The sequence below is a fragment of the Syngnathus floridae genome, chromosome 5 (genome assembly GCF_059516105.1).
Source record: "Syngnathus floridae isolate MCC-2025c chromosome 5, RoL_Sflo_1.0, whole genome shotgun sequence".
NCBI classification, from domain to species: domain Eukaryota; kingdom Metazoa; phylum Chordata; class Actinopteri; order Syngnathiformes; family Syngnathidae; genus Syngnathus; species Syngnathus floridae.
This window is the reverse complement of record NC_142417.1, coordinates 405183-429485: the sequence shown is the minus strand read 5'-3', so window position 1 is coordinate 429485 and position 24303 is coordinate 405183. Positions and strand designations below refer to the sequence as shown.

The 24303-nt window shown below is 48.8% G+C and overlaps 1 protein-coding gene across 3 annotated transcripts; it reads left to right on the top strand.

The window, feature by feature from the left end:
- The first annotated feature begins 1006 nt into the window (after positions 1-1006).
- Positions 1007-23415, top strand: hic2 (hypermethylated in cancer 2). 3 transcript variants are annotated; one of them, XR_015858701.1, is made up of 2 exons: positions 1007-1180; positions 23127-23415. XR_015858701.1 is itself a non-coding variant. In XM_088376760.1 (2 exons), exon 2 carries the CDS (start codon positions 9223-9225, stop codon positions 10975-10977), a length of 1755 nt encoding a protein of 584 aa, XP_088232886.1. In that variant the 5' UTR covers positions 1007-1172; positions 9133-9222; the 3' UTR covers positions 10978-16801. The 3 variants fall into 3 exon arrangements, 2 of the variants coding, with proteins under 2 accessions (XP_088232886.1, XP_088232885.1); XM_088376760.1 differs by lacking the exon at positions 23127-23415 and adding an exon at positions 9133-16801 and having other exon boundaries at positions 1007-1172; XM_088376759.1 differs by lacking the exon at positions 23127-23415 and adding an exon at positions 9133-16801.
- The last annotated feature ends 888 nt before the right edge of the window (positions 23416-24303 follow it).

The following is a 24303-nucleotide window of genomic DNA, read 5'->3' as shown; positions in this document are numbered from 1 at the left end:
AAATATATATATAAATCTGAAGCGGTCGGTCATTTTGATATATGAATGCATTGACAGGAAGCACGACTTGAACTTCGCAGGCAGGTCTGGGGTCAGCAGTGGCACTTCCTTTAGCGACCAACAGATGTCAGCAGAGCGCTTTGGCACAACGCCACCGGCCTCGACCAGAGAAACGTACGTTGATCTGAAATGACGATTCCATTTGAACACCTCATAAGAATGTATGTTCCACGTGACTTTGCTTACGCAATTATGTCGAATAAAGGCCAGCCACGATACACTTGCAATTGGTGCTTTTCACAAGGGTTTGTTTGACACGCTTATAAGTGGGGGGCGGGGGGAGGAGCCAATAAATAAGCGAGGCCGTTTCCGCACATCTGGTGCCCACTTTGTGACCCCCATTCCAACTATTCTGCTTGATTTAGCTCTCACTCGTCTGACCTACGAGGTCACAAGTATCACCCAGAAAGTGAAAAGTCAGAAAATGCTTATGCTGCACGTTTCCCCTCATTCTATTGATAACGCGGCTTTGAAAAGAGTCATGTTCAAAACATTCGGTTGGAATGAATGAATGAATGAATGAATGAATGAATGAATGAATGAATGAATGAATAAATAAATAAATAAATAAATAAATAAATAAATAAATAAATAAATAAATAAATAAATAAATAAATAAATAAACAAACGTGGCTTCCTCATGCCAAGCAATAAAAGCTGCCAATGAAATAAGGCAAATCAGAAAAGGAGGTATTAGAACTTCCAGTTCACCTTGCTTTGGTGACATTTGTTTGGGATCACATTTGGCCTGGTAAACGACTTAAGTGTGCGGGCATCCTCCTCCCATCTTTGCATTTTGCAGGTAGCGCTGCCAGCGAGCGAGAGGGGCGGGGCGGGGCGGCGAGGGGAGGGGAGGGGAGGGGAGGGGCGGCCTGGCGTTCCAACTTGGAACCCTCCCACAGTGGGCCGAGCCGTGTCTCTCTCTCTTGTCTCTGCTGTTGCTGCTGCCGCTGCCGCTGCTGCTGCTGCAGCACTCCGCTCGGGGCTGGTTCCTATTCAAATGTGGGTCAGGGGTGAGGAAGCGTAACGTCATAAGCTTGCAACATGGCGTCCCGAAGGCTGTGAGATGAGCAAGAGGATGGTCAAGAACGCTTGAGAACCACCCTACCCATGTAAGAAGGTAATTTGCAACGATTCTCAATGTGTTTTCATGTGCATGTGAAACGGCTGCTTTTGTGGCTGGCGTGTTTGTTTCTTGCCTTGAGTGGCTTTACGGTTACGCTCGAGCGTTTTTTCCACGCCGTGCCAACAAAAAAAAAAAGCGAGGGGGGGGGGGGGGGCTACGCTTGTGCTGATTGTGTCTTATTGCTGCAGGCTTTCTTAACGTCGAAACCCAGATCCAAGTATTTCTGCCCCCCCCTTACAATGCTTGATAATGAAAGGAATGCCTTTGGAAATGGTGCACGGTGCGCTACCAAGCGATGCCCAAATCACCGACAGACACACAGACAGACAGACAGGCTGGCTGGCTGGCAAAACATTGCATCTCATTTCCTTGCTTTTACGACACGATACGCTCACAACATTTGCGATCGTCGTTTGCAATCTGTTCTTCGGCTCGTGCCATTCTTCCCCCTGTTGATGACGAAACGGTGCGGATTCTACTCAAGCGACGCATTTAAGAGAATGGTCAGCAATCGATAGTGAATGTATGGCGGGCGCAACGTGCGTTGTTTATATTCAGGTTAATCCACCTTTTTGTGCCGCGTAAGGCCGATGAAAGCCATTTAGTTGCAGCGACTGGCCGGCCATGAGAGTCTCGCAGCACTGTGTGCGCGTGTGCGCGTGTGCGCGTGGACGGACGGACGGACGGACAGCAGCTCTCATCGAGCACATCTTTGTTTTGCTCCCCAAACAGCGGTGCGAGTAGCTCTATATTGAAGTCCCAAAAAGCAACGAGTTGAGCCACAGGTGAGGGAGGGGAATGGCACTTTGAATTCTCAGGTGATTAGTGTTGCTGAAAGTACCAAGGGGCATGGAGATAATAAGGCAGAGGAATGTCAGTAATGTAGGTTCACTTGACTGGCTCATGTTTTTTTGTTACCAACTTGTTTTTAGCTGCCTCGCTTGAGTGCATTTTCCAGTTTGTGATTGCCACATGCAAGTTGCTGTTCACAGCTTGGTGGATGGCACCTGGCAGGCTGGAAGCATGTTTGTGCTGGATTTGGAGTTAGCTACCAGCACAGCGCCATCGGATTTCAAGGCCATTTACATGCCTTGTACGCAAAACGCATTGTACATCAAATGAGCCTTTGAACTTCAGCCCAAACCAATACTTGCCCGAGTCATTTTTAACGTTTGGTTCAAACAAGATCGTTATCTTGATTGCGATCGCCATGAACTAAGAAACAAAAAGACAAAGAAACAACTATTTTTAGCAAGCGCTTCTGTATTTATTATTTTTTTGGGATACAACAGTAAAGTGCTGAGACAGTGGCTAGCTACACTTGTTAATCCGAATAAACGTGTCCTTGTCAACGTAGCCAATGATTCCATTATCACCGCATGTGGCTTTTAGCTATTTGTTACATATTGGTTCTACAATGATTAATCAAATCACTTGAATAGAAGAAAGGTCAAAGAAATATATTGGCAGGGATGGGATTGTATGTTACTGCAGTTTCTTTGCACCCAAAAATAAAAGGTGTAAAAGTCACACAACACAAGGTATTCTTGTTAGCTCCGTTTAGATAGCCCAAGACTGCATTAACAGTCCAATGGGATTAAGTGTCAAATCATTGCTTGTAAAAGTATGCCATAGTCCAATGGGATTAAGCGTCAAATCATTTCTTGGAAAAGTATTCCATAACGGCAGTCCTCGTTTCACAATTTGAGTCTGAGGCTATTTCAGTGTGCCGTTCAAGGCGTGACGAGGCAAAAGAATGGAAAACCATTTGTGTATAGCATCTTAATTAGAGAAGGCTTGTCAAGATGTTGTTTGGGGAGGGAAGAGTTCTCGCTTTGCCTCCAGCATTTGCTTCTCCTGCAACATTAACAGTTATTCTTTGGCTTTATTTGCAAAGACGCCTCATTAAAGGGATTCAGCATACCTGCAGGTGCTGCTTGGATGCATTTAATCCGAGTCTTCCTCCTTTCAGATGCTTAAATCGACGTGGCACCGAAACCGAAGTGAGGGTGAACGTTGCCTAAAAAAAAAAAAGAAGATTTGATTAAAAAAAGAAAAAAGAAAGCTGTCGCTGTGCTATTTATGGCTCCCTCCACCCTTTTGGCAACCTGTCATTTTACAAACACGGACAAACGTCAGCGCGGTGCCGCTGTGAAATAGTCAGCAGATGTACTTTGAGTGTGGATTTGAGGTTATTGCCCGAGTCAACTGATCAGTGTGACAAGCTTAACTGATCACTACGGACTACAAAGTTTGGCCCGGAGGTTAATTTGAGGCCTGTGTGTGCCTCATGATCCATCCGCTAGCGTCCTCTTGATGCAAACACAGTGCTTGCCCTGTGTACATTGCCATCACGGAGGCAGCGCGATGCATCCGTGCAGAAGGCCTTCAAGGACTTGAAGACCCAGCTGCCACTTGCGTCCATACAAGACACGGCACTTTGATTTGGTCAGTGTCCAGTGCCGGGTTGTTCTCGCTCTTCTTTGGAATGTATTTGTGATAGATAGCCAGAAGGTTGGGATGTGTTTAAAAGGGGTGGTAGCTGTGTTTAAAGGGGGGGGGGGGTGCTTATAGCTTCAGGTCATGTGGGCGTGCTGCTTTTTTTTTTTTTTTGATGAGGGTGTCTGGTCAGCCTTATCTCACCAACAAAGTTCATTCTTCCAAGAACAGAGTCACTTTATCTTACCAATCATATGTTCACTGGCTGGTTGATTGCTTTACTTCCTCACACACACACACACACACACAGACAGACAGAGGTACTCCATGATGGGCTCCTGCGAAAATGCATCGAAAAGTTGAGGCACCCTGAAGAACTTTGCTAAGGGAACTTGGACTTTCCCTTTTTTGGTTCATCTATGAACAAATAGCAGCTCTACAAGCCGGTCGAATAAATTGTAGATGGCAGTTTTCTTTTTGTCTTGTATGAAAGTAACTGGTGTTCCCTTCGGTGCTCCTCCATGAACATTTTGCGACCTGAACATGTGCGGCTAATCCTCGTGATGGCTTCACAAAGATGAGATGTTGGAAATGAAAATAAGATATTCAGTGCGGGTAGAGTGGTGGGATTTAATTTAATATTCCATGTGTTGATAATTCTCTACAACTTGCCTCCAAGTCACAAAACGTATTGATGAATTAAGTCCTGTGTCCTCCAGCGTAAAAGTAACGGCATGTCTTCGGTCACCCGCCAAGCCTTCCTGTGTCTGTAAAGCCCTTTTTGTTATTTTTTTAATGCACCATAGGAATTGTGGCCAGTGGCAACACTCATTGGATTGAATCAATTGGAACCTGTATGGGAGGGAGGCAGGCAGTGCGTCGAAATGTGCGCCACAACTTTCCTTTCTTCCTTTATGTATTTTACTTGATATACTTTGTTTCTCGATCCATTTAAGAATGACTTTTGAAGGCGTGTGTGCCATTTGCAAAGTAGGCAAAAAGAAACGTTTGTTCCTTGTCTGCATGTGAGCAAACCGGTTTGAAATCATGTATATGTACATGTGCCCCCTCCCTCCCTGCCTGCCTCAAGGGGATGAGCTGCGCGTGTGAGACGAAGCCTTCCCTCGTCCTCCTATGCATTGTGCGCCCCCCCCCCTGTGATGGAATGGGCTCTTTTCATTCCCTTGCAACCTGGGCAGTACATGTTTGTCTGCAACACGGACCGACTGGCCGACACCTGAAAATTGGAAGCTTTTGACCCTAGCTGCCGCGGTGGAGCTACTGCAATGCATGCGTTTCCCTCCCTCTTCACCGCACCGCCAGAAGGCCGGCCAGATCGCCTCACTCCACATTTGTATCCAACAATCGGATCGCGGTCTTCCTCCCGGAGATAGATGACCCTGGGAATCAAATTGGCGTTAAGTTTCCCCCCCTAGATGTCGGGTGTTTAATCCAGTCGAGCGGAGACTGATTTTGGCCAAAGTAAATTAGCATTGAAAGCCACGTTGAATTTGCATTGACGGTGACATTGAGTTCGTTCAGTCGTTTGTTTGCGATGGGATTTTTGGGTGCTACCGCGCTGGGCCCAATCTTTGCATCTCTGAAACGGGCACGTATCCAAAAAGTGGACATTTTGGTCCGGCCATTGACATTGCATTGTCGCAGACTTTGGAGTGGGCCATCGTTCTTGAAAAATAACATCTTTGTGGGCTGGCCAGGCATTGTGGACGAGTTCCAAAAAAAGTCCAAGTTAAAACTCCGTATCGATACGAACAACAAAGAGTGCCTGCCTGCCTGCCTCACGCCAGCATCGTTGCTGCATTGGTGATGGCTTTGAAGGCTAGCGTGTCATTTCAGCTTTGTAAATATTCCTGTGCACACTGAAGCGTCATTAGAAAAAGGAGCGCTTTCCTAAAATATTTCTGCCCTACACTAAACGGTGATCCTACTTATGTTTGGCGATTAAAAAAAAACTACTACTTTGTATGCTACCTGAGCTTGCTGAGCCATTCGGCCCCGATGTTGGCACAATCTATCTGCGCTTTTGGAGTAGGCGGCTGGCGTGGGATTCCAGACAATTTTCCCCGAAGCAATGCTTAAATGTGTGAATTTGTGCCTGACGCAGCACATCAGGTGTAAGGAGCGAGAGGAGGTCGGCCAAAGCTCAGCTGCTGTCTTTAATCTCCTTATTGTGAGCTTTGGCCAGCGAGAGAATTGAAACCTTGCTAATTGGCACGCGTCGTTCATCTTGGCCGGGCCGAGCCGAGCCGAGCCGGGCCGGGCCTCCGCTCGTCAGCCATGTTGAAATAGCTCGGAGGTGCTTGCTCACTGTTTGTATTTCAAACTGTCTTTGTACCATCCCCCTAACCTAACCCTTCCCTTCCCTTCCCCCAACTGGCTCTGCCCACCAGCGATAGATAGTGTCTGCTTGTCCTGTAAGTGCACTGTCTCCATGACGGGGGTCCGCTCGCTACCTTTTTGTCTCATCTGCCCACATTTAGCCTTTCTGCTCAGTGTTTGTTGCTAAAATAGCCCATCCTAACGTTGAGCGTGTTGTTCTTAAAGTCTTTTATTTCTTTTTTTAAATGTTCGATGTAAGCAGCTGACCTTTGGCAGTAGTAGGGTGTGTTTTGTTATTGCGCCACGGGACTTTGTGTCACCTCTGGCCTTTCGCCAGGCTCCCGGTCCTCTGTTCTGGAGATTAGCGCCTCAGCCCGCCGCTTCCTCCGTCAACTTGCCCGTATGAAGTTTGCTGCTGCTGTGCTCTCCGTTAATCCTCCTTGAGAGGAATAAAAAGGGGATGGCGCGCCAGACAGCAAAACACCAACGCAGGGTACGGCCTCTAACGTGTTCCATCGGTGTCGTTTTCGGGATGATTGAGAGCCGGAGCATTTTTACAGCCACTCAAGAAAAAATTTGCAAGCCTTGATGCTTGCCAAGTATATACATACTATGTCCGTGGAGACCAAATGAAGTCAAACCGGATCACCCAAATCTCTGCTATGGTAGATCATTTGCTGTTCTTCTTTACGCTCTTGACACCTGATCTATTTTGTTTTCCGATCATGTCTGTCAAGTCAGGGAACACGCCCCTCTGTCAAAGAAGTCAAGGTTGAGGCCAAGCAGCGGGGTGCGTAAGGGTTTTTAGCGCCAAGCTGCCCCTCTATCATGAAGTCACGGCCTGTTTTTCAAAAGGTCAAAACTGCAGGCAAGGTAAACTGATCTCCTGGTCGCTCGCGGCTTGAAGGGCAATGTCTACCCCTGCCTGCTCTCTGCTCAAAGCCCCCCCCCCCCCCCCCCCCCCCTGCCCTGACTTCAATTGGTATGTGCTCTGTGTTTGGTCAGAGCACGTCTTGTTTCTTAAGGGTCAATAATTCCTTTAGGCCCGGCTGGCTATCTTGACATCGCTCAGCTTCTCTGCCAAGACCCATCATGGTTTTTAGCGGAGGGATTGGAAAACGGCCGAATGAAGCCTGCTGGGAACCCACCGGCAATTACGCAACCCTAGCCGATTGTGGATATTCATCTGGCGGTGTTTCACTTCATGCGTGATGATCTGGATTTGGAGATATGAAGCGGGTCTCTTTGCAATTGCAACCCCCACCCCACCCACCGCCTGTTGGGCATCTCCAAAGGAAGAGCAAGCAGCGAGGCCTACACGTGTCCTACCCTGCCTGGCTGCATATAGATCAGGCGTAATCCATTAGCGGCTCCCCGGAATCCAGCCGGCCGGCAGAGTAGCACCGGAGGGGCCGGGGGGGAGCTGCGAGCCGCCATGTGGCTGATGGGATTGGACCGAGGATGCGAAAACCAGGGGGGTGGGGAAGATTTCTCTCTCTCTCCTGGCTCCCTTTTTATGTCCGTTTGGTGGAATAGCCCCCCCCCACACCCATAAAGTCCGCAGAGGGGTAAGCAAGCAAGATGCGGCTTCCCGGCATGACAGAAACATGTCCGTCTTTCCTCGATTAGCAAGCGTGGAGGTCGGACGCAGATCCGGCCAGGATACGTATTTTCGCCCTTGGCTGGTTACGACACGCTACACGTCGGGGAGTTTCAACTCTCCCTGGCGGATCCGTGAAGGTTGGGAGGCAAGATGAGAGATTGGGGGGGGACCAAGACCACGAGTCCAAGTGGCAGAGCAGAGAAGGCAAGCCCAGGCCTGGACCTGGACCTGGCTGGCGTCTAATGATCACTTGAGCTGATTTCTATCAGCCAGCCAGCCGGCCAGCGCAACTGTTCTCAAAGAGCCAGACAGCTCCAGTTAAGCATTCCTGCTAAAGTGGAGTTTTGTTCCAACGGCGCTTTTGTGTTGGTACGGGATTGGAAGACATTTGAGTTATTGTCGGGAGCTCCTTAAGAAAGCTGTGATGCAGTTTGTCTCGACTCTGCCTAAGAGGCCGGTTTGAGCTTCGGAAGGGGAGTTAACTCTAAGACCTGGATAAAAAACAAGTTATTATTGTTGCTGTTGGAAAATGACGACAAAGTCATTTTGGTGTGTTCGGAAACCATTCAAGCTGTCCTCTTGCCTTGTTTTGACACACACTGAAGCGCGGCTTGGCAGTTTGCAAGCAAGCGCTCTTAAATCTCTGGTAAGACTGGGTTAACGTCTTAGCTGCCGCGCATGCCGCCGTGCTTCCTGTTTGTCTTGTATTGTATTTTCTATATTGAAATTTCTATTTGGCCATTCAGGCCCACACTAGAAAGTGAGCATGGCTCTTTTTTTAGGCTGTCCTAGTTGTATGAATGAGGGTTGAAGGGAGGGCCTCTGTGGAGGATCGGGTGATGCCGTCCTTGTCTTTGAGCCGCACCCTCCACCCCCTTGGCCGGCTCCTGTGTAGTTTTACCTGCTCAAGTGTCACCTAATCCCTGCCGTGCCACCGAGCGAGAGAGCGAGCGAGCGAGCCCCAGACAATGGGGCAGAGCTGACATTACCGTGACCTAATGGAGAATAGGACGAGAGGAGGGCATCCCACTGAAAGTGGAGTTCTCACGGCCGGCCGGGAGAGGGAAGAGAAAGCCAGATGAGGCACCTTTTTAGGAAACCCGTTACTTTAGCCTTTCTTTTTCCCCACCCTTTGGCCTTTGTGCTAGAACATTGGCAAACTGTACAATCAGAATTTGATCTACGCGGGATTTCCATTTGTTTTAAATGCAAGAGGAGAAGGGGAGAAGGGGACACGGTTTCCTGTTTCCACGTTGACGTGATCATGATGCGGTGGCGCATTTGAGAGCTTCAAGGTTAGATGATGGATGTGCTCGCAGCAACGGCGCTTTTTATTGTTGCTTCAAAGGCGCTAGCTGAGATTTGATTGCTGTTTCCACTTGTGGGACTGCACAAATTGTGCTTTTATGGACGACTGTACTGGGGCCTGAGCCAAGAAAACAAGTGTGAATCCACGCTCAATAAGCTCTGGGAGAGCAAAATGTAACTAACATGGTGCGCGGGTGGTCCAGAAACTTTCTACTAAGCCCAAACTCATCACCTTTTTATCTCTCGGTCTTTCCAGCTTCAGGTGGCGTTGGTGCAGGAAGAGAGCGAGCGAGCGAGCGACGCGGAAAGAAGGAAGGAAGGGCGGAAGGAAGGAAGGAAGGTGGAAATGGAACTACCAAATCATGCCAAACAACTGCTGCTGCAACTCAACCAACAGAGAGCCAAGGGCTTCCTGTGCGACGTCATCATCGTGGTCGAGAATGCGCTCTTCCGTGCCCACAAGAACATCCTGGCGGCCAGCAGCATCTACTTCAAGTCTTTGGTCCTCCACGATAACCTCATTAACCTCGACACGGAGATGGTCAACCCTTCCGTGTTCAGGCAAGTTCTGGATTTCATCTACACCGGTAAGCTGCTCTCCTCCTCGGAGCAGGGCAGCGAGCAGAATTTCAGCGCCCTGTTAACCGCGGCCAGCTACCTCCAGCTCCACGACCTCGCCGCCCTGTGCAGAAAGAAGCTCAAGCGCAGCGGCGGGAAAGCCCTGCCCGGCAAGCCTTCCGCTCCCGGCCCCCTTAGCCGACTACGCCTCAACAACCAGCGCCTTTCCTCTTCCGCCGCCGCCGCCGGGCCCAACAACCACTATCAGCCCAGCCCTTCGGACGCCGAGCAGCCGCTGCCGCTGCCGGACGAAGGGCTTCGGGACAAGCTCTCCGACGACGAAATGTATATTGGCAGCTCCGGCGGGAGGAACGCCGCCGCTGCCGGCAACGGAAACAGTAACGGTAACCTCAGCAGCGGAGGAAGCGCCGGCGAGCCCGATCTCGGGCTGGACCTGACCAAAAAGAGCCCTCCCTCGGCAGGCACGGCGGCGCTCACCGACGCCCTGAGCCCCCACAGCAACTCCCAAGAATCCCCTCAATCTGCCTCAGTATCCACAACCAACAGTGCCTCCCTGGACGACTCTTCCACCACCCTCCACAACGCCGACGTCTGCAGCTCGGACGCCGCCGCCACGGCCGCCGAGCTCAACTGCGCTTCGAAAGGCGACAACGGCCAGCACGACGGAGCCCCGCCCCAGAAGAAGTATCGGCAGGGCGGGCGCAAGAACGAATGGCCCAAAAAGGAGGCGTCGGGGTTGAAGTCTGACGATCACGACAGGCTTCCGGTCAACGGGGTGATAGTGGGGCCCAAAGACGGCCGAGCCGCTTCGGTCGACCAAAGCCTCCTCCGCTGCAAAGACGACGAAGAGGGAGGCGAAAACGGCCAGGACCACAGCGAGGAGAGCGGTCAGAGCGACGGAGAGGGTGCCGGCGGCGGAGCAGGCGGGGCCCACCAGAACGCCAACTACGTGTACCGCCAGGAAGGTTTCGAGCCGGCCTTCGGGGACAACCTCTACGTGTGCATCCCCTGCGGCAAAGGCTTCCCCAGCTCGGAGCAACTCAACGCTCACGTGGAAACGCACACCGAGGACGAGCTGTACGTCAAGGAGGAAGCGGGGGCCCTGGTGAAAGAGGAAGACGAGGAGGAGGCCGAGGACCTGTCGGCCCCCGTGGGGCCCTCCCGCTTTGGCTCGGAAGCCCGCCCTTTCAAGTGCACCGTTTGCAATAAGAGCTACAAGGACCCGGCCACGCTGCGGCAGCACGAGAAGAGCCACTGGCTGACCCGGCCCTTCCCGTGCAACATCTGCGGCAAAATGTTCACCCAGAGGGGCACCATGACGCGCCACATGCGCAGCCACCTGGGCCTCAAGCCCTTCGCCTGCGAGGAGTGCGGCATGCGCTTCACCCGCCAGTACCGGCTGACCGAGCACATGCGCGTGCACTCGGGCGAGAAGCCCTACGAATGCCAGCTGTGCGGCGGCAAGTTCACGCAACAGCGCAACCTCATCAGTCACCTGAGAATGCACACCTCGCCCTCCTAGAGAAGCAACCCACGCATCAAGCCAAAGAACTCTGGGAAGAAATAGCAAGCGAAACACACGGAAACAAACGCACAGTTTGGGATTGCGCTCGCTCGCTTTACCGCACCTGCCCCGGCCTGGCCTGCCCTGGCCTGCCCTGACCTGGCCTGGCCTGGCCTGGCCTGGCCTGGCCCGGCCGGCCGGGTGAGCGTTGTTGCCGTCTTGCCATGCTGGGCGCTTTGACCATTGTCACCGTCGCTTTCAAGTGACATACGCTCACTCACCTCTCAGGACTTATAGAGGGACAGTTTACTCTTTTCTCTCTCTCTCTCTCTCTCTCTCTCTCTCTCTCTAGCTTTCTCTCTCTGTCTCTCTCTCTCTCTCTCTCTCTCTCTCTCTGTCTTTGGCTCGCTCTGTCTTTCTCTCAACCCAAAGTCATAAAGCGTCATAGCTTTGTGACTTGTGGTCTTTCAAGGCCGAAAAATGTGAATGTGGGTACCAATGTAATGTCCAGCCCTGCCCCCCCCCCCGCTCCTACCTTTGGAACAGCTTTTCACTGGTTGTCAGCTGAACGATAGCTCAAGAGTCCCCTCTGCTCTGTGGCGCTATTCTGACCAAATAGATTCAAAGAACCCAACACTGGCAATAATAAGCGTTTTTTTTTTTTTTTTTGGTAACCGACAGCTTTACAGCCTTTTTCTTTTTCTCGGAGCGCTGGGGCATCTTGATTTAAGGCGAAAGGGGGTGACTCGACTGGGTTGGGGACCATGCTTTAACTGATGGAAGGAAGGTTGTAGGTGGGATCAAGGGTACGTTCTCTTAATGGCTGTTGAACATTCACTCTTTTCCCCCCTTGCCCGCTAGTGCAAACGTGGTTGGGAAAGAGGACCCCCCCTCCCCCCCTTGAGGTACTTGTTTTACTTAAAGAACTTCTAATGTTTCCGTGAATGTTTAAACTGGAAGGTCTTGGGTTTTTCTTGTGGATTGGGAGGGAGGGATCTGTTTTTAAAGGGGGCTAATAAGAAGAGGGTGATTTAGACTGACCAATATGTTCAGTGGGTACGTTTATTTTGTCTGTATAGCTTTCCTCCCCTTGAGAGAGAGAAAGAGAGAGAGAGAAAAAAAAAAAGAAGTCTATTTATATGGGCTTGTGACCGACCTCGCTACCTCTGATTACGAACTCTATATGTGGATTAGTTGAACGTTCCGATGTAATTAATTGTAAAAAGTGTGTAGATGATCTTCACCTGATGCTTTAACCTGCCCATCTCTCAACACAGTTTTCTATTCTCCTTAGCAGCGGTGGCTTCCGAACGGAATATAGCTTTCCGGGTTGCCCCGCTCAGGGTGGCGCCGCCTCAAAATGTACTGTAGCGTCTTTGCCAAGGCAAGTAATGATGGTTAGTTGGTTTTTAGCTGTAGTGTGTTCCAAAGATCTTGTGAATGTGGAGGACAGAGCTAACTAACAAGCATTGCTAGAGGAGTTCAAACCAAAGCTTTTTCAACTAAAAAGATGTACTTAAGATATATAGCATACTAAATTATTTCACTTTTGATTTCCTTTATTTTTGTTCCTGTATAATACAAATTTATGAATTATATTGTAAGTCCATAGAAAGAAATCCATTCTTGACATGGACTTTTGGCCAATGACTCTGAGAGGTTGTGGTGGTTTGCAAAGGAAAGCTTGTGCTGATTGGTGGGCCGGTGAACTTTACCACCATTTTTTTTGTTTTTTTTTGGGGGTTGTTGTCTTTATGTGCAGAGTCCTTATCACTTTATATTCCCCAACTTTAAAAACAGGACTTGATGATATGTTCTGTTCAGACCAAAAAGAAAAGGGAAAAAAAAAAAATCTAGGACTTATAATCAGAAATTTAATGTGAAGTTCAAGTTGCTTGTTAGTTGTTGTTTTTTTTTTTGAGCCAGACTTGTGAAAACTTGTAACAAGAAGGGAGAAGCAGAGATGCACTGGACAGCTCCTCATCGGTCTCCTGCAAAGATCCTTTGTTATTGTCGTCTCTGACTGTGTTCAACTGTGTCACATCATTTTTTTTTTTGAAGTTTTTCAAACTTCCCGATGCATTACCTCATAAGTGAGCACATGCTTAAAATTGGGCGGCCGTTATTCTGTAATCGGCGGGCGCCACTCATAGTCACTAAAGCCTGTCCAGTGTATCCACTCGTAACACTTACACTGTGGACCTTCACTACAAGTTTTTGGTATAGGCATTCCTCTTTTTTTTTTTTATTTTTTTTATTTTTTTTTTTTTTTATTGTTGGGTTAACCGTCTTCTTGAATTTATTTTGTTGTTGTTTTTGGTTTCTTTGTTGCCCTCACGGTCTGTGAATTTATCATGTAAGGATGCGGCCACAGTTACAACCTGCATCCTGGAGTCCTGCATTAGTTACTACTTGGTCATGTTGCCGCTTATGCAATTACTAGTTGGCTAGTAATTGCGCGGTCGGTACATGCCCCGCCCCTCCCCCTTGCTGTAAACCACAAACATGCATCCATCCTCTGGCGTAAGATGGAGTCCACGGTGCATTGCCTTCTTGTACCTGTCAGCACTTGATGGGGTGCAGCTCGATGTATGTCATGCAACGGATGTTTTTTTGGGTTTTTTTTTTTTTCGTACAAGATATCCAGCCATTGCTGCAAAAAAGAAGAAAGAAAAAAAAAAAAAAGACTTTGTAGCTGCGTTTGAATGCTTGTTGTGGGACATTGCGAAACTCCAAACTGTGACAATACTACTACTAATACTTCTATTACTACTAGAGCTACGACTAGAACTACTACTATACAATTACTTCAGGGATAGTTCTGCATCTGTGAATGCAGGCTCTCAGCTACATTTGTAAGACATAGTATTGTATCAATTTCTCTGTATTTTAATGATGGGGTGGGGAGAAGAAAGCAAAACACTAGTTTCATACATAAAACAAAAGGGTGGGGGTGGGGGGTGTTTTCAACGAACACAAAGAGCCTTGACAAAAGGTGAGGCAGCTCAAACTCGTCTACATTTTAGTCGATAACGCACTATGTTCATGAATAGTTGCAAAGTTGTACAAAGACCTAAAAAAAGAAAAGCTCATACCCAAAATCCACAAACTATTTTTTAAACCAAAGCACATTTGAATGACTATGGAACCATGTGTGGCTCGAGGAAAAGAAGAAAAAAAAAAAAGAGAGAGAGAGAGAGAAACATATGTATTTATCTCATTGTTTACAAACTTTTCCAGTTTTTACAGACCTCAAGTCGAGGCCCGGCCAGTCAGAGTTGTTTTCTGTTTGTTTTGCTTCTTTCTTTCTTTCTCTCGCTCGCTCGCTGCTGCTGCCAAAGCAAAAGCGTGGGCTCGCTCGGACCGCTGCATATTCAATGAGGGGGAGGAGCGTGTTTGCTTTTCGATGCACCCTCTGCCAGCTGGCTTTTGGGGTGACCCCGTACTCCCCCGCATGCCCTCTGGCCCGTCTGGGGGGTGGGCAGTGCATCCTTGATGTGTTGATTGTTTAGTGGGGCTGCGTGTGGTGCATATCCGTGTTTGCCCACATGCACTTGACGACCGACAGCCTCCTGGCGCTCGCTCTTCAGTAGTGGGAGGGGCCGGCCGGGGGCGAGGTCGCGCGCTTTTTTATTTTTTTATGATAATCACATCAGGTTGTTGGTAGCGTTTGATTTTGTCCTCTGCATGTACACGAGAATAATCTGCTAGTCTTAACTGTGAATGTTTTTTCTCCTTGCTTTGTTTCTTGATTTATTTGTTTTTGAAGCTGCCTGTGTTGTGTGGGTCAAAGCAGCACAAACCTCTGGCTGGCTGAGCCTCCTTACAAAGTTGGTGCAAACACTTATTGATGGTGTTTAGTTTGTTTTTTTTGTAATCAAATGTCTATTGTCAGTGATGAATGTATTTATTTGCGGTCCTGCCCTCAACCCTGCAAAGAATATTTGCTCAAAGTGTGAGACTGGGGTGGAGGCAGGACCCCCTATTTTCTTTTTTTTCTTTTTTTTTCTTGAATGTTTTTTGAGGATTTCAAGCTGAGAATCAAAAAATGCGAGAACAGCCATTTATTGCATTCTGTGATCTTTTCTGGGATGATGAATTTTTTTTTTTTTTTAAATGGTTGGTCAATATCCCATTTGTCACTCACACCTGAATGTCTATCAAGTTTTATTTCATGTATTTTTCTGCGGGGGTTTTCTTTTTCTCCAACCATATGTTGTCACAGAAAGCCTCGTGAGCTGCGATGCAATTGGAGGCCACTGTATTCTTCTTCTTCTTTTTTGAACTCGCTCTTCCTGGGTGTTGCCTCGCATCTGCCATTAAATGACCTACCAAAAGATAAGCAACGACGTCCACATCATCCACTCCGTTGAATTGCTGAGAATGTTTTTCTCATTTTAAACCACACCTGCGTCTTTAACACGTTAGTTCCATCTGAGTTTTTTTATTCTTACAGAACCATAGGGTGAGATAGCTTTACGAAGTGCACTTTGTACGTTTTTCAAAAGCTCTGGCTCGGCTCGGCTCGGCCCGGGCCGAGGTGCTTTCATATCGCTTCCCGCTTAAGCGACACTTCCCTCGCTCTCGTCGTACCTCATCTCTTACTTGTGTTTGGTGGAAATAGCTTTTCTTGATGCAGTGTTACAAAAGCTTTAAGAGAAATACACATTACGGCAAGTAAGAAAAACTGGGCCTTGAAGTTTGGTAGTTAGGCCCCTTTTTCCATGACAACTGCCCGCCTGCCGCTCTTATCGTTTCGCTACCCGCTCAGCTAGCGGGCTGAGTCCATTGAAGTAAAACGGAGGACACCGTCTACCTGCGTTCTTTTAGTTTGTTAGCACGTCAGCCTATCGGATGCGTTCCGAAATGGCATGGTTTTGGGTCCAGTGGAAAAGTAGCCCAAGGTTTTCAAAATGTTAGCTTAGCTGGCATACTAGCTTTTGCCATTCAGACTAAACCAAAGGCAGTCTTAAGAGTAATGAAAAGGGCCGGCCCTCAAAGCTCGTCTTAAGCTTTATCGCTCTTACGCCCAAAGCGCTACTTTTTTTTTAACTCCGCCATATCTGCCAGTGCATTTGACATTTCAGTATTTTCTGTCCCTCCGTTGACTCGACACCAAAATACCTCTTTCAATGTTTACACAAATGTGCTCTTGTACTCTATTACACCTTTATGTTCTTTTTCCGTCCACCCATGCCCAAAATAGTGATTATTTGGATAGCTACATAGGTTTGTGGCTGTTTCCAGAAAGCCATGACTAGCCACTAAAAACTGTTAGCCAAACTAGCCGTGGCGTTGCTTTTGGTTTGTTTTCTTGGGACAAAGTGCTCAATAATGTATGAGGATCTGCCGGCTGACAAACGGTGTAACGTCCGCACGCACGCATGCACGCGTAGGGCCTTTCTTGATGAATAATGAAGCATGAAAAGCTTTCCCGCTGTCCACGTCAAAGTGCGCACAACTGGGCTTCCTGCCCGTGCAAACACGGATAGTCTAGACTTGCCAGATGACACGCAACTCACACATCAGTATTTAAGGTGGTTTCCTGCGCGGCTTTGTGGGCAGCACCCAGGTCGGGCGGGAGTGCGGGCGGGCGGGCGGGTGGTCTCTTCCTTCATGTCCGCTCACTTGTCACAGAGCTCTCGTATTCAGGTCAGAGCCGCCGCCGCCGCCGCCGCCGCCACCGCCGTGCATTGCCAAGGGGCTCGCAAAAACTCAAGTGTCATAAAGTGTAATACAGCTGACCTCAGCATTCATAACCTTGCAGTCTTAATGTACAGCATTGAGGCAAATAAACTGTTATTTTACAATCTTTTCATTAAAAGCTTGATTGAAAACCAAACCTGTTGCTTGTTGACTGATCCCCATCTTTTGAGCAACATTTTGCAAAAGCAATCTCCCAAACACCTGGCTGAAGTTACTAAAAATGCTTGTTTGGCGTCAACGTAACGCTGCCGCCCACCAAAACATTGCAAGAGCGATTACGGTGGTGGCACTATTCTTCTGTTTTTCTTTTTGAAACACTTCCAAATAGCTGTCTGTTAGCACAAACAACAATTCATACAAGTTGGAATATGTGAAGCAAACTCAAAAGAGCGCCTGCCCGCCAGCCAGATTGTTTCATTCATGATCTCCTGCAACCTTCTTGATTGAGGGCAGAACCAGCTGAGATAAACAAAAGGTCCTTTTCCAGGCCACCTCAAGGCCTGCCTGCCTGGCTGCCTGCCTGGCTGCCTGCCTGCCTTCCTTCCCCTCCTCCACCTCTCCCCCAGTGTCCTTTTTATGCCCGCCGAGGAATGCCCCAGCCCGATGGTAAACACGTTTGCAAAAGCACATGCTCACGCCCTACTCGGGTATGTAAATGAAGCCCGTCGTGTTATCAAAGATACCAGTGAGTTCAACTGTAGTTTGATGTGACGAGAGCCATTTTATTAACTTCCAACCTCATGCTCGGCAATCCTTCCACCCCTAAGGTGATGTGTTTTGGGGGAGAGATGGCACAGCTATTTAGTAATGTCACATGTGAAATGACCCCGAAGGAAACACAATAGTGCGGGTGCCGTTTGCCTTGCCCAGCCCAGCCCAGCCCTGCAATGGTCAACGGCAAGTCAGTCGATTCAAGTGCTTTTTGGGCTGGGTCGGCATGCCGGAGACAAAGTGTCGTTCAAAGTAACCCCCTCTTGCTTTTCTTCTCCCAGTCTGCCTAGTGAGCAGGAGTGGAATTCACCAGGCTGTCTGCCCAGGTGGGTCCAGACTTGCCTCTGCTTGTCTCGCTATCATCTGAGGAATGTGGATGAGGGATGCCTGGCCTGGCCCGGCCTGGCCCGGCCTGGCCTGGCCTGGCCTGGCCCGGCCTGGCCCGGCCCGGCCCGGCCTGGCCTGGCCCGGCCCGGCCTGGCCCGGCCCGGCCTGGCCCGGCCCGGCCCGGCCCAGCCCGGCCCGGCCAGAGATGGACAACGTCTGCTCGGAAACGGTACACACGCGCACGCACACACAATTTGGAGGGGGCCCACACCCATGGTTATCTCCCATGCCAGATGACCTCCTCCTTTGTGCTGATATTGGGCAGACGGGTTCTGGCCTTGTCTTCTTCACTGGCTTTGTGTTACTCTTTGACATGCTGAGTTTGTTTCATGTGCTTGAGAATGGTATCAGACTAGTGGCAATACTTCGATCTCTGGCACAATGAAAATGAGCAAATCACTGCGATGCACATTCCAAATTTATAACATGCTTGTGAGGCCATTTCATTGGACCTTCAATTAAAGAGGCCTAGTATGCGATGACAGAATGTCTATTTTTTGCAGAGGATACGGAACTGAACTGAATACAATTCCAATGGTGATCACATGCTCTAACACACATTTACTTATACAAGATACATGTACACACAAAAAACACTGACAAATGGCAACCAATACCATTGCCTTCTCTCATTTCTTTCATGTTGGAAAATAATCATGGGGGGAACCGGGAGGGAGCGTGGGAGGGAGGGGTGGTAGGTAGCCTTCAAGAAAGTCATCTCCTGGTAAAGAGACGAGGGATCCTTGTTCCTGTGGGTCATCTGGCAGCCCCTCGCTCCCTCCCTCGCTCGCTACCTCCCTCCCACCACTTAGTTAACTGTCTTCTCGGTTCTCTCCTCCTTGGGGAGAAGCGCAACGTGCCGTCCGTCCGTCCGTCCGTCCCACTGGGCCGACACGTGTCTCGGCACTAAAGTGCAGCGCTGCGGGCCATGGATATATATCTCCATTTGTGTTGCCTTTCATTGATTTTTCTTTGGCTGTGCGCTGTGATGACAAGACTTTTGCTTGGGAACCCCCCTCCGACCCCGGCTCATTATTTCGACACACGCAGATGCCCCCCCCCCCCCCCCTCCCCCGAATGCGCCGGCCTCACGTCGGCGGCAGCGCTACAACTTCTTCATCAATAAGCCATCAGTGTTGACGGACGGCCGGACGGACGGCAGAGTACACTCTGCGCATCAATAGCTGATCTAATATTCGGGAGTCCTGTGTAAAGACATGAAGACAAGGCCAAAGCAGGGCAAGGCTGAGTGAACTGCTCAAGATATTTTCCACTGTACTGCACCAATTTGATCTCATGAGGATTGCGAAGGAAATGATGCAGAAAGAGCAATGTATGCATGTCAAGGCTGCTGGTCGTTCTTCAACTTTTTATGAGCACTACCTTGGACTCCTGATTTACCCTATGGACGATTTTTGAAAATATTTGAAACGTTTTTGTTTTTTTGGGCAGGGTTAGGATGGTGGAGCCAACCCTCATTTTTGTGGAAAAGATATTTTGAAGGGCGGAACAGATTACCGGCATTTCCATTCATTTCAATGGGAAAAGATGATTTGTTCTTCGACCAGGTGTCGCTTTTAGCCCTGGGGATATAACACAAAGTACTGAAAGCGCCTATCCTGACCGACTCTCCCGCTCACCAAATGAGTCTTTTCGGTCTTTTATGTACCCCCCCCCATCCCTGAATTGAACCTGGATTGCTGAGTCACAGAGTGCTTGTCAGGGAGAAAAGCCCAGAAAGCGATCCCGAGCCAGATGAAGGAGAAAGGGGCTCGGCAGGTGGTGGGCACCGGCGCTGCTTCAGCCTGACGACTCTTTTCAGCTGGCACACAACTGCTCGGCTGCCACTGAGGCCCTGCTTTCCATCAGAATATTCCCCCCCCCCCCCTTGAAAGCATCAACGAGGAGAACAGGCTGGGGCCGGAATAATAGGATCTTTTCTTTGCGCCTCTGCCATGTGTGAGGACGCCAACAATGGGCCGGAGCGGGAGGGGAAATGATGAAAAAGTGAGCTTTTCACCTGCTCCCTTCCAAGCTGGGCCGGGCTGGGCCAGGCTGGGCCGGGCCGGGCCGGGCCTTGCTCCCTTTCACTGCATGCTAATGCCAGTTCATCTTCCAAACGGCACTACTGTACGCTCACACACAGACACACACATGGATAGATGCACGCATGCACACACAGACACACACACATGCACGCAAACACTCTTGAATGCTTCCCCCCCCCTCTCTTTTGTATTGGACAGTTAAGATGATTGTACTGGCAGAGCACCATTTTGGTAATAACACTCATTATCATCATTAAGCCATTTTCAGTGCTAAGAATAAATGGCTGGCTGGCTGGCTTTGTGCTACAGTCTGTATTTCATGCTTTTTCCCTCCTCTCAATGAAAGTTGCTAGTTTCCCTTTTTCTTTCTTAGTGTCCATTCAGCACACCAACTTTGGAGATATTTCTACCCCATTCATCCATGTGTCTTTCTCTCTCTCTCTCTCTCTTCCTTGGGGAGGAAAAAGGAGATTAGAAATTGGCCCAAATCAGAAAGTGTTTGCTTTAAGCTTCCAGTCCCGTTTGAAAACAAGAGTCAGCCAATGGGCGTGAATCGGCCACCGTTGATTGCATCTGGAACACAATTCAATTAGCGGGAGTGTTGCATCAATTGACGGCGCACGTCAAAGTGGAGTGGAGCGAGCGCGGGTCAAGGTGTCCTCCGTCCATGTCCTGTAGTTTGTCATTCACCTGAGACATCAACAAAGATGCTTGTCTCCTCTTGAGCAATCAAGCCTGTTGGGCTAGTGGCCTAAACTCATTGGGTGCTCTCATCTCCTCCCCTTTGCACTTGTCTGTGTGTGTGTGTGTGTGTGTGGTTACATTTTCAATTCCCTTTGTTGCTGAATGAATTAAAAGGTGCCCTCTAATTTATCAGTCACAGCCTCACTTTAATTGTTAATATAATCCCAACGAAAGACTGGCCTGGCAGGCCCAGGAATTCTATGATAAAATGACCGCTCCTGTAATAGCTCATTTAATAACGGTAGTTATTAAACGGCCGGCCGGCTGGCCGGCGGGCGGGCGGGCGGGCGGGGGACATTAAACAAAGCAGCGAGAAAGGCGGACGTGGCCATTTGTGATTCAACTTGTACACATAAATAAAAGGCTTCTTTGGAGGTCTGAGTACGGAATCCACTCATCACTTGAATGTGACACATTTAAAGGCTTGTGTGGCTTCATTTGTGTATTTAGCGCCACTCAGCAGCTGAGATATTGTAGACAATTGAATGGATGGCTAAGGAGATTTGTGAAGTTTCCTCCAAACAGTAGCTTGATTGAACTCCTCAGCTCTTTCTTAACCTTCGTTTTCATGACCTTCATGATCATGAAAAGTCACTTTTTTGCAACTTCTCCTCAGTCTTGAATTTGCAAAGACAAAAGAGGAATGAGGCAGTGGTGTCAGAGGGCAGGCACCGGGGTGGGAGGGGCAAGCTCCCTCCCTCCCTCCCTCCCTCCCTCACGACGCAGCCAACACCCTTTTTGCCTTGAGGCCGCCGGAGTGCATTGTGGGAAATAGGTCATTGGCAGCCTCACCCTTGGGAGAAGTGCTTGCACGCACGCTCCTTCATAAGCATAGAAATAGCCATGTCCAAAGAGCTTGTCAGTCATTGACATAAGAATGCTATTTATAGCGCACACCGACTATATTTCGTTTTCTAAACTTCTATTATTGTTTGATTTTTTTTTTGGAACTCTTTTACCTTTGCTGATTGGATGGGAAAAGTCACATGCTTCCTCTGCCTTATCGTGACGCATGAAGCCTTCTTTAAATCAAACAATTCAATTAAATATGTCTCAGATGTGTTCCTCGTGAGGTTCCATAGTATCCATTGATTGGATGGTTGACAACTGGACAGCCCCAATGTGATCTTTTTATTTCTTTATTTATCCTTTGTTTGTTTATTTGTTACAAATTATTTAACAATAACTAGTGCTGACAATCGCTTAAACTTCATAAATAAATAAATAAATGCGTCTGCTCCATGTTTCGCAGGTTTCACCATCCCAAAACACAGTCTGCATGTGGACAGATGGTCCAAAGAAGCTATTAATAATAAGATGTAAATTCCTTTTTTGCGTGGTCCATTTCCATGAATATCAGCAGGCCCTTCCTTCTGCATATAAAATGTTGCTTTGAGCCCCCCAGCCAGTGAGGCAGAATAGGGTCATTTTTAGATTTAAGGCACCTGGTGTGGTTCTAATAACATAAGAGCTGTTCCTGACCCTGTGCTGGAGACACCATTACTATGCTAATGCTTACACAGCAGTTGTGCCAGCATTGTTCAGGCAAAGCTTCCTTGAGCGTGCCTCCATCGGCGAGGGGGGGGGTAATGAGTGTACATGCACGTGTGTGAGTGTACAGTGCACGCAACCAGATAGCTTCTAGGAGATAATGCAAGATGGTGAGTGAGTGAGTGACAGGTGCTCCTTTTCCAGCCTGGCTCCAAGTTTCTCCAAGGTGCCCTCCCCCAAGTAGCCACCTAGCGCTCCTTCTCTGCTGCGGGCGAGGAGAGGATGTTTTAGTGTATGAATAATTGAGGAGAGAGCTGGCAAATGAGAGGCAGAAATGTGTAAGCTGACCCTTTGACTGCCTTCTGCAGCGCACCTCCATCCATGTTGAACACAAACACAGCTCATGTGATGCATTTTAGAGTGCTGGCAAGTGGAGCATCTCTCTGTCCGGTCCACAATTGGGCTGGAACTCAACATCAGCAAAACTTTGTACTATCAGGTGCTTATTAGAAGATCTAGGTCTGTCTCATCTTTTTCGTAGCAGCATGGAGAAATATGAACATTTCAAATACAATGTTTTTGAATGATAAATTCTTGTGGGGGTTTTTAAATCTATGTTTTTAGGTACCTGAGTACCTGTGACGCGGTGGCACCAAATTCAAAACAAACCCTAATTTAAAAAAGGTACCGTTGACTGTAAGATTGACAAATACCTTTTTTTTTCTTCAATTCACATTTGTACAACTTGTCCAAGTATGTTAACTGTCCAGTTCCTTAGGCCTTCTTACACTTTTCCTCGTGTGAATTTTCTTGGAATGCTGCAATATTCCTCGGCGTCCCTCTTTTGTGTGTACGTAGCACGAGCATGCACTTTAATTCAGGCAAGGGTCAGTTTGAGGTTGCTTTGCACTTACCCTTCCATTCCCATAAGACCTTCACATTCTGCAGCTGTGTGTGTGTGTGGGGGGGGGGGCGGCGTGCGTGCGTGTGTGCGTGCGTGCGAGGCGAGAGCGTGCATGTGCACAAGTGAGTGGGTGAGCCAGTGAATGAGTTTTATGCTCCCCTGGTTTTCTTTTTAAGAATGCCCAAGCAGCACAAAGGAAGAGGAGATTGTTGCCATGCAGGCTTGACCCTATTCAGCCCGTGAAGGATGTGGAGTGGCTCCAGCGCCGCCGCCGCCGCCGCTGCCGCTGCCGCCCTCAGTCCCCGCCTGTCCTCCTCTGATGGGCACTGCTGCGGCGCCTTCAAAGGTGAGCCGGCACATCACATATGCTATGGATAGGTTGCCATGGTTTCCTAGGGGGAATGCGGACGGGCAAGTTGAAGCATATCTCTGGTAATTCCACCCTGCCTGCCTGCCTGCCTGCCTGCCTGCCTGCCTGGCAGCTATAGTGTGCGTGCGTGCACGTACGCGTGTGTGTGTGTGTGTGTGTGAGCATGGCAGGGAGGGTGGAGGCCAATTAGGGTGGAGACACACACACACACACACACGCACACACAAAGACAGGGCCAGGACTCGCATGTTTATGTTGCAATCCCAGTTCTGCTTAGATGTGCACACAAACGGAATGTCCATTTATCAAAGAAGGAAGAATCGATGGCGGCAAACATTTGAGCATCCCCTACATGTGATGCTTTGCTAATGCTATGTACTGTGTGTAATTAGCATGACATATACAGTGATGTTGTTCATGATTATTGATCTGGTGCGGCGTGGGAGGAGGTGGCTGCTGATCAGAAGACGCACCGCTCTGGCATTTCTTATTCCCCCACTGATCTGTTTCAATCAGGGAATATCGTGAAGCACAATCTGTATCAAGGACGTGTCAAGCCGTACTGGATTCTCCGCAAATGTTTGAACGTGGCATTTGAAGAAGGCCGTTTCACACTGGCAGCAGAGGCTTGAAGATGGGAAGTGAGCGGCCCCTTTGCTTTGACTGCCAAAGCAATAAACGGCAAGTTCATTACGGCCCGGCCGAGCATGTGCGCACTGCACGGCACTGTAGAGCCCAGGCAATAAGCGGGCAGGCTATAAAACCATCAACTACCTCGAGGGGACAAGCAAACATACAGAAATGGATTTTGGTATTGTCACAGTGGCTTTACACACACACACACACACACACACACACTGGCACAGTGGATTAAAAGTCAAATCAGCAATTTTGACTTCATGAGTGCACAAACTTGCATCTACTAACAGCAAGTGGCTCCTTTGACCTTTCACCTGCAGTCATTCACAGGCGGTTAAGTGCTT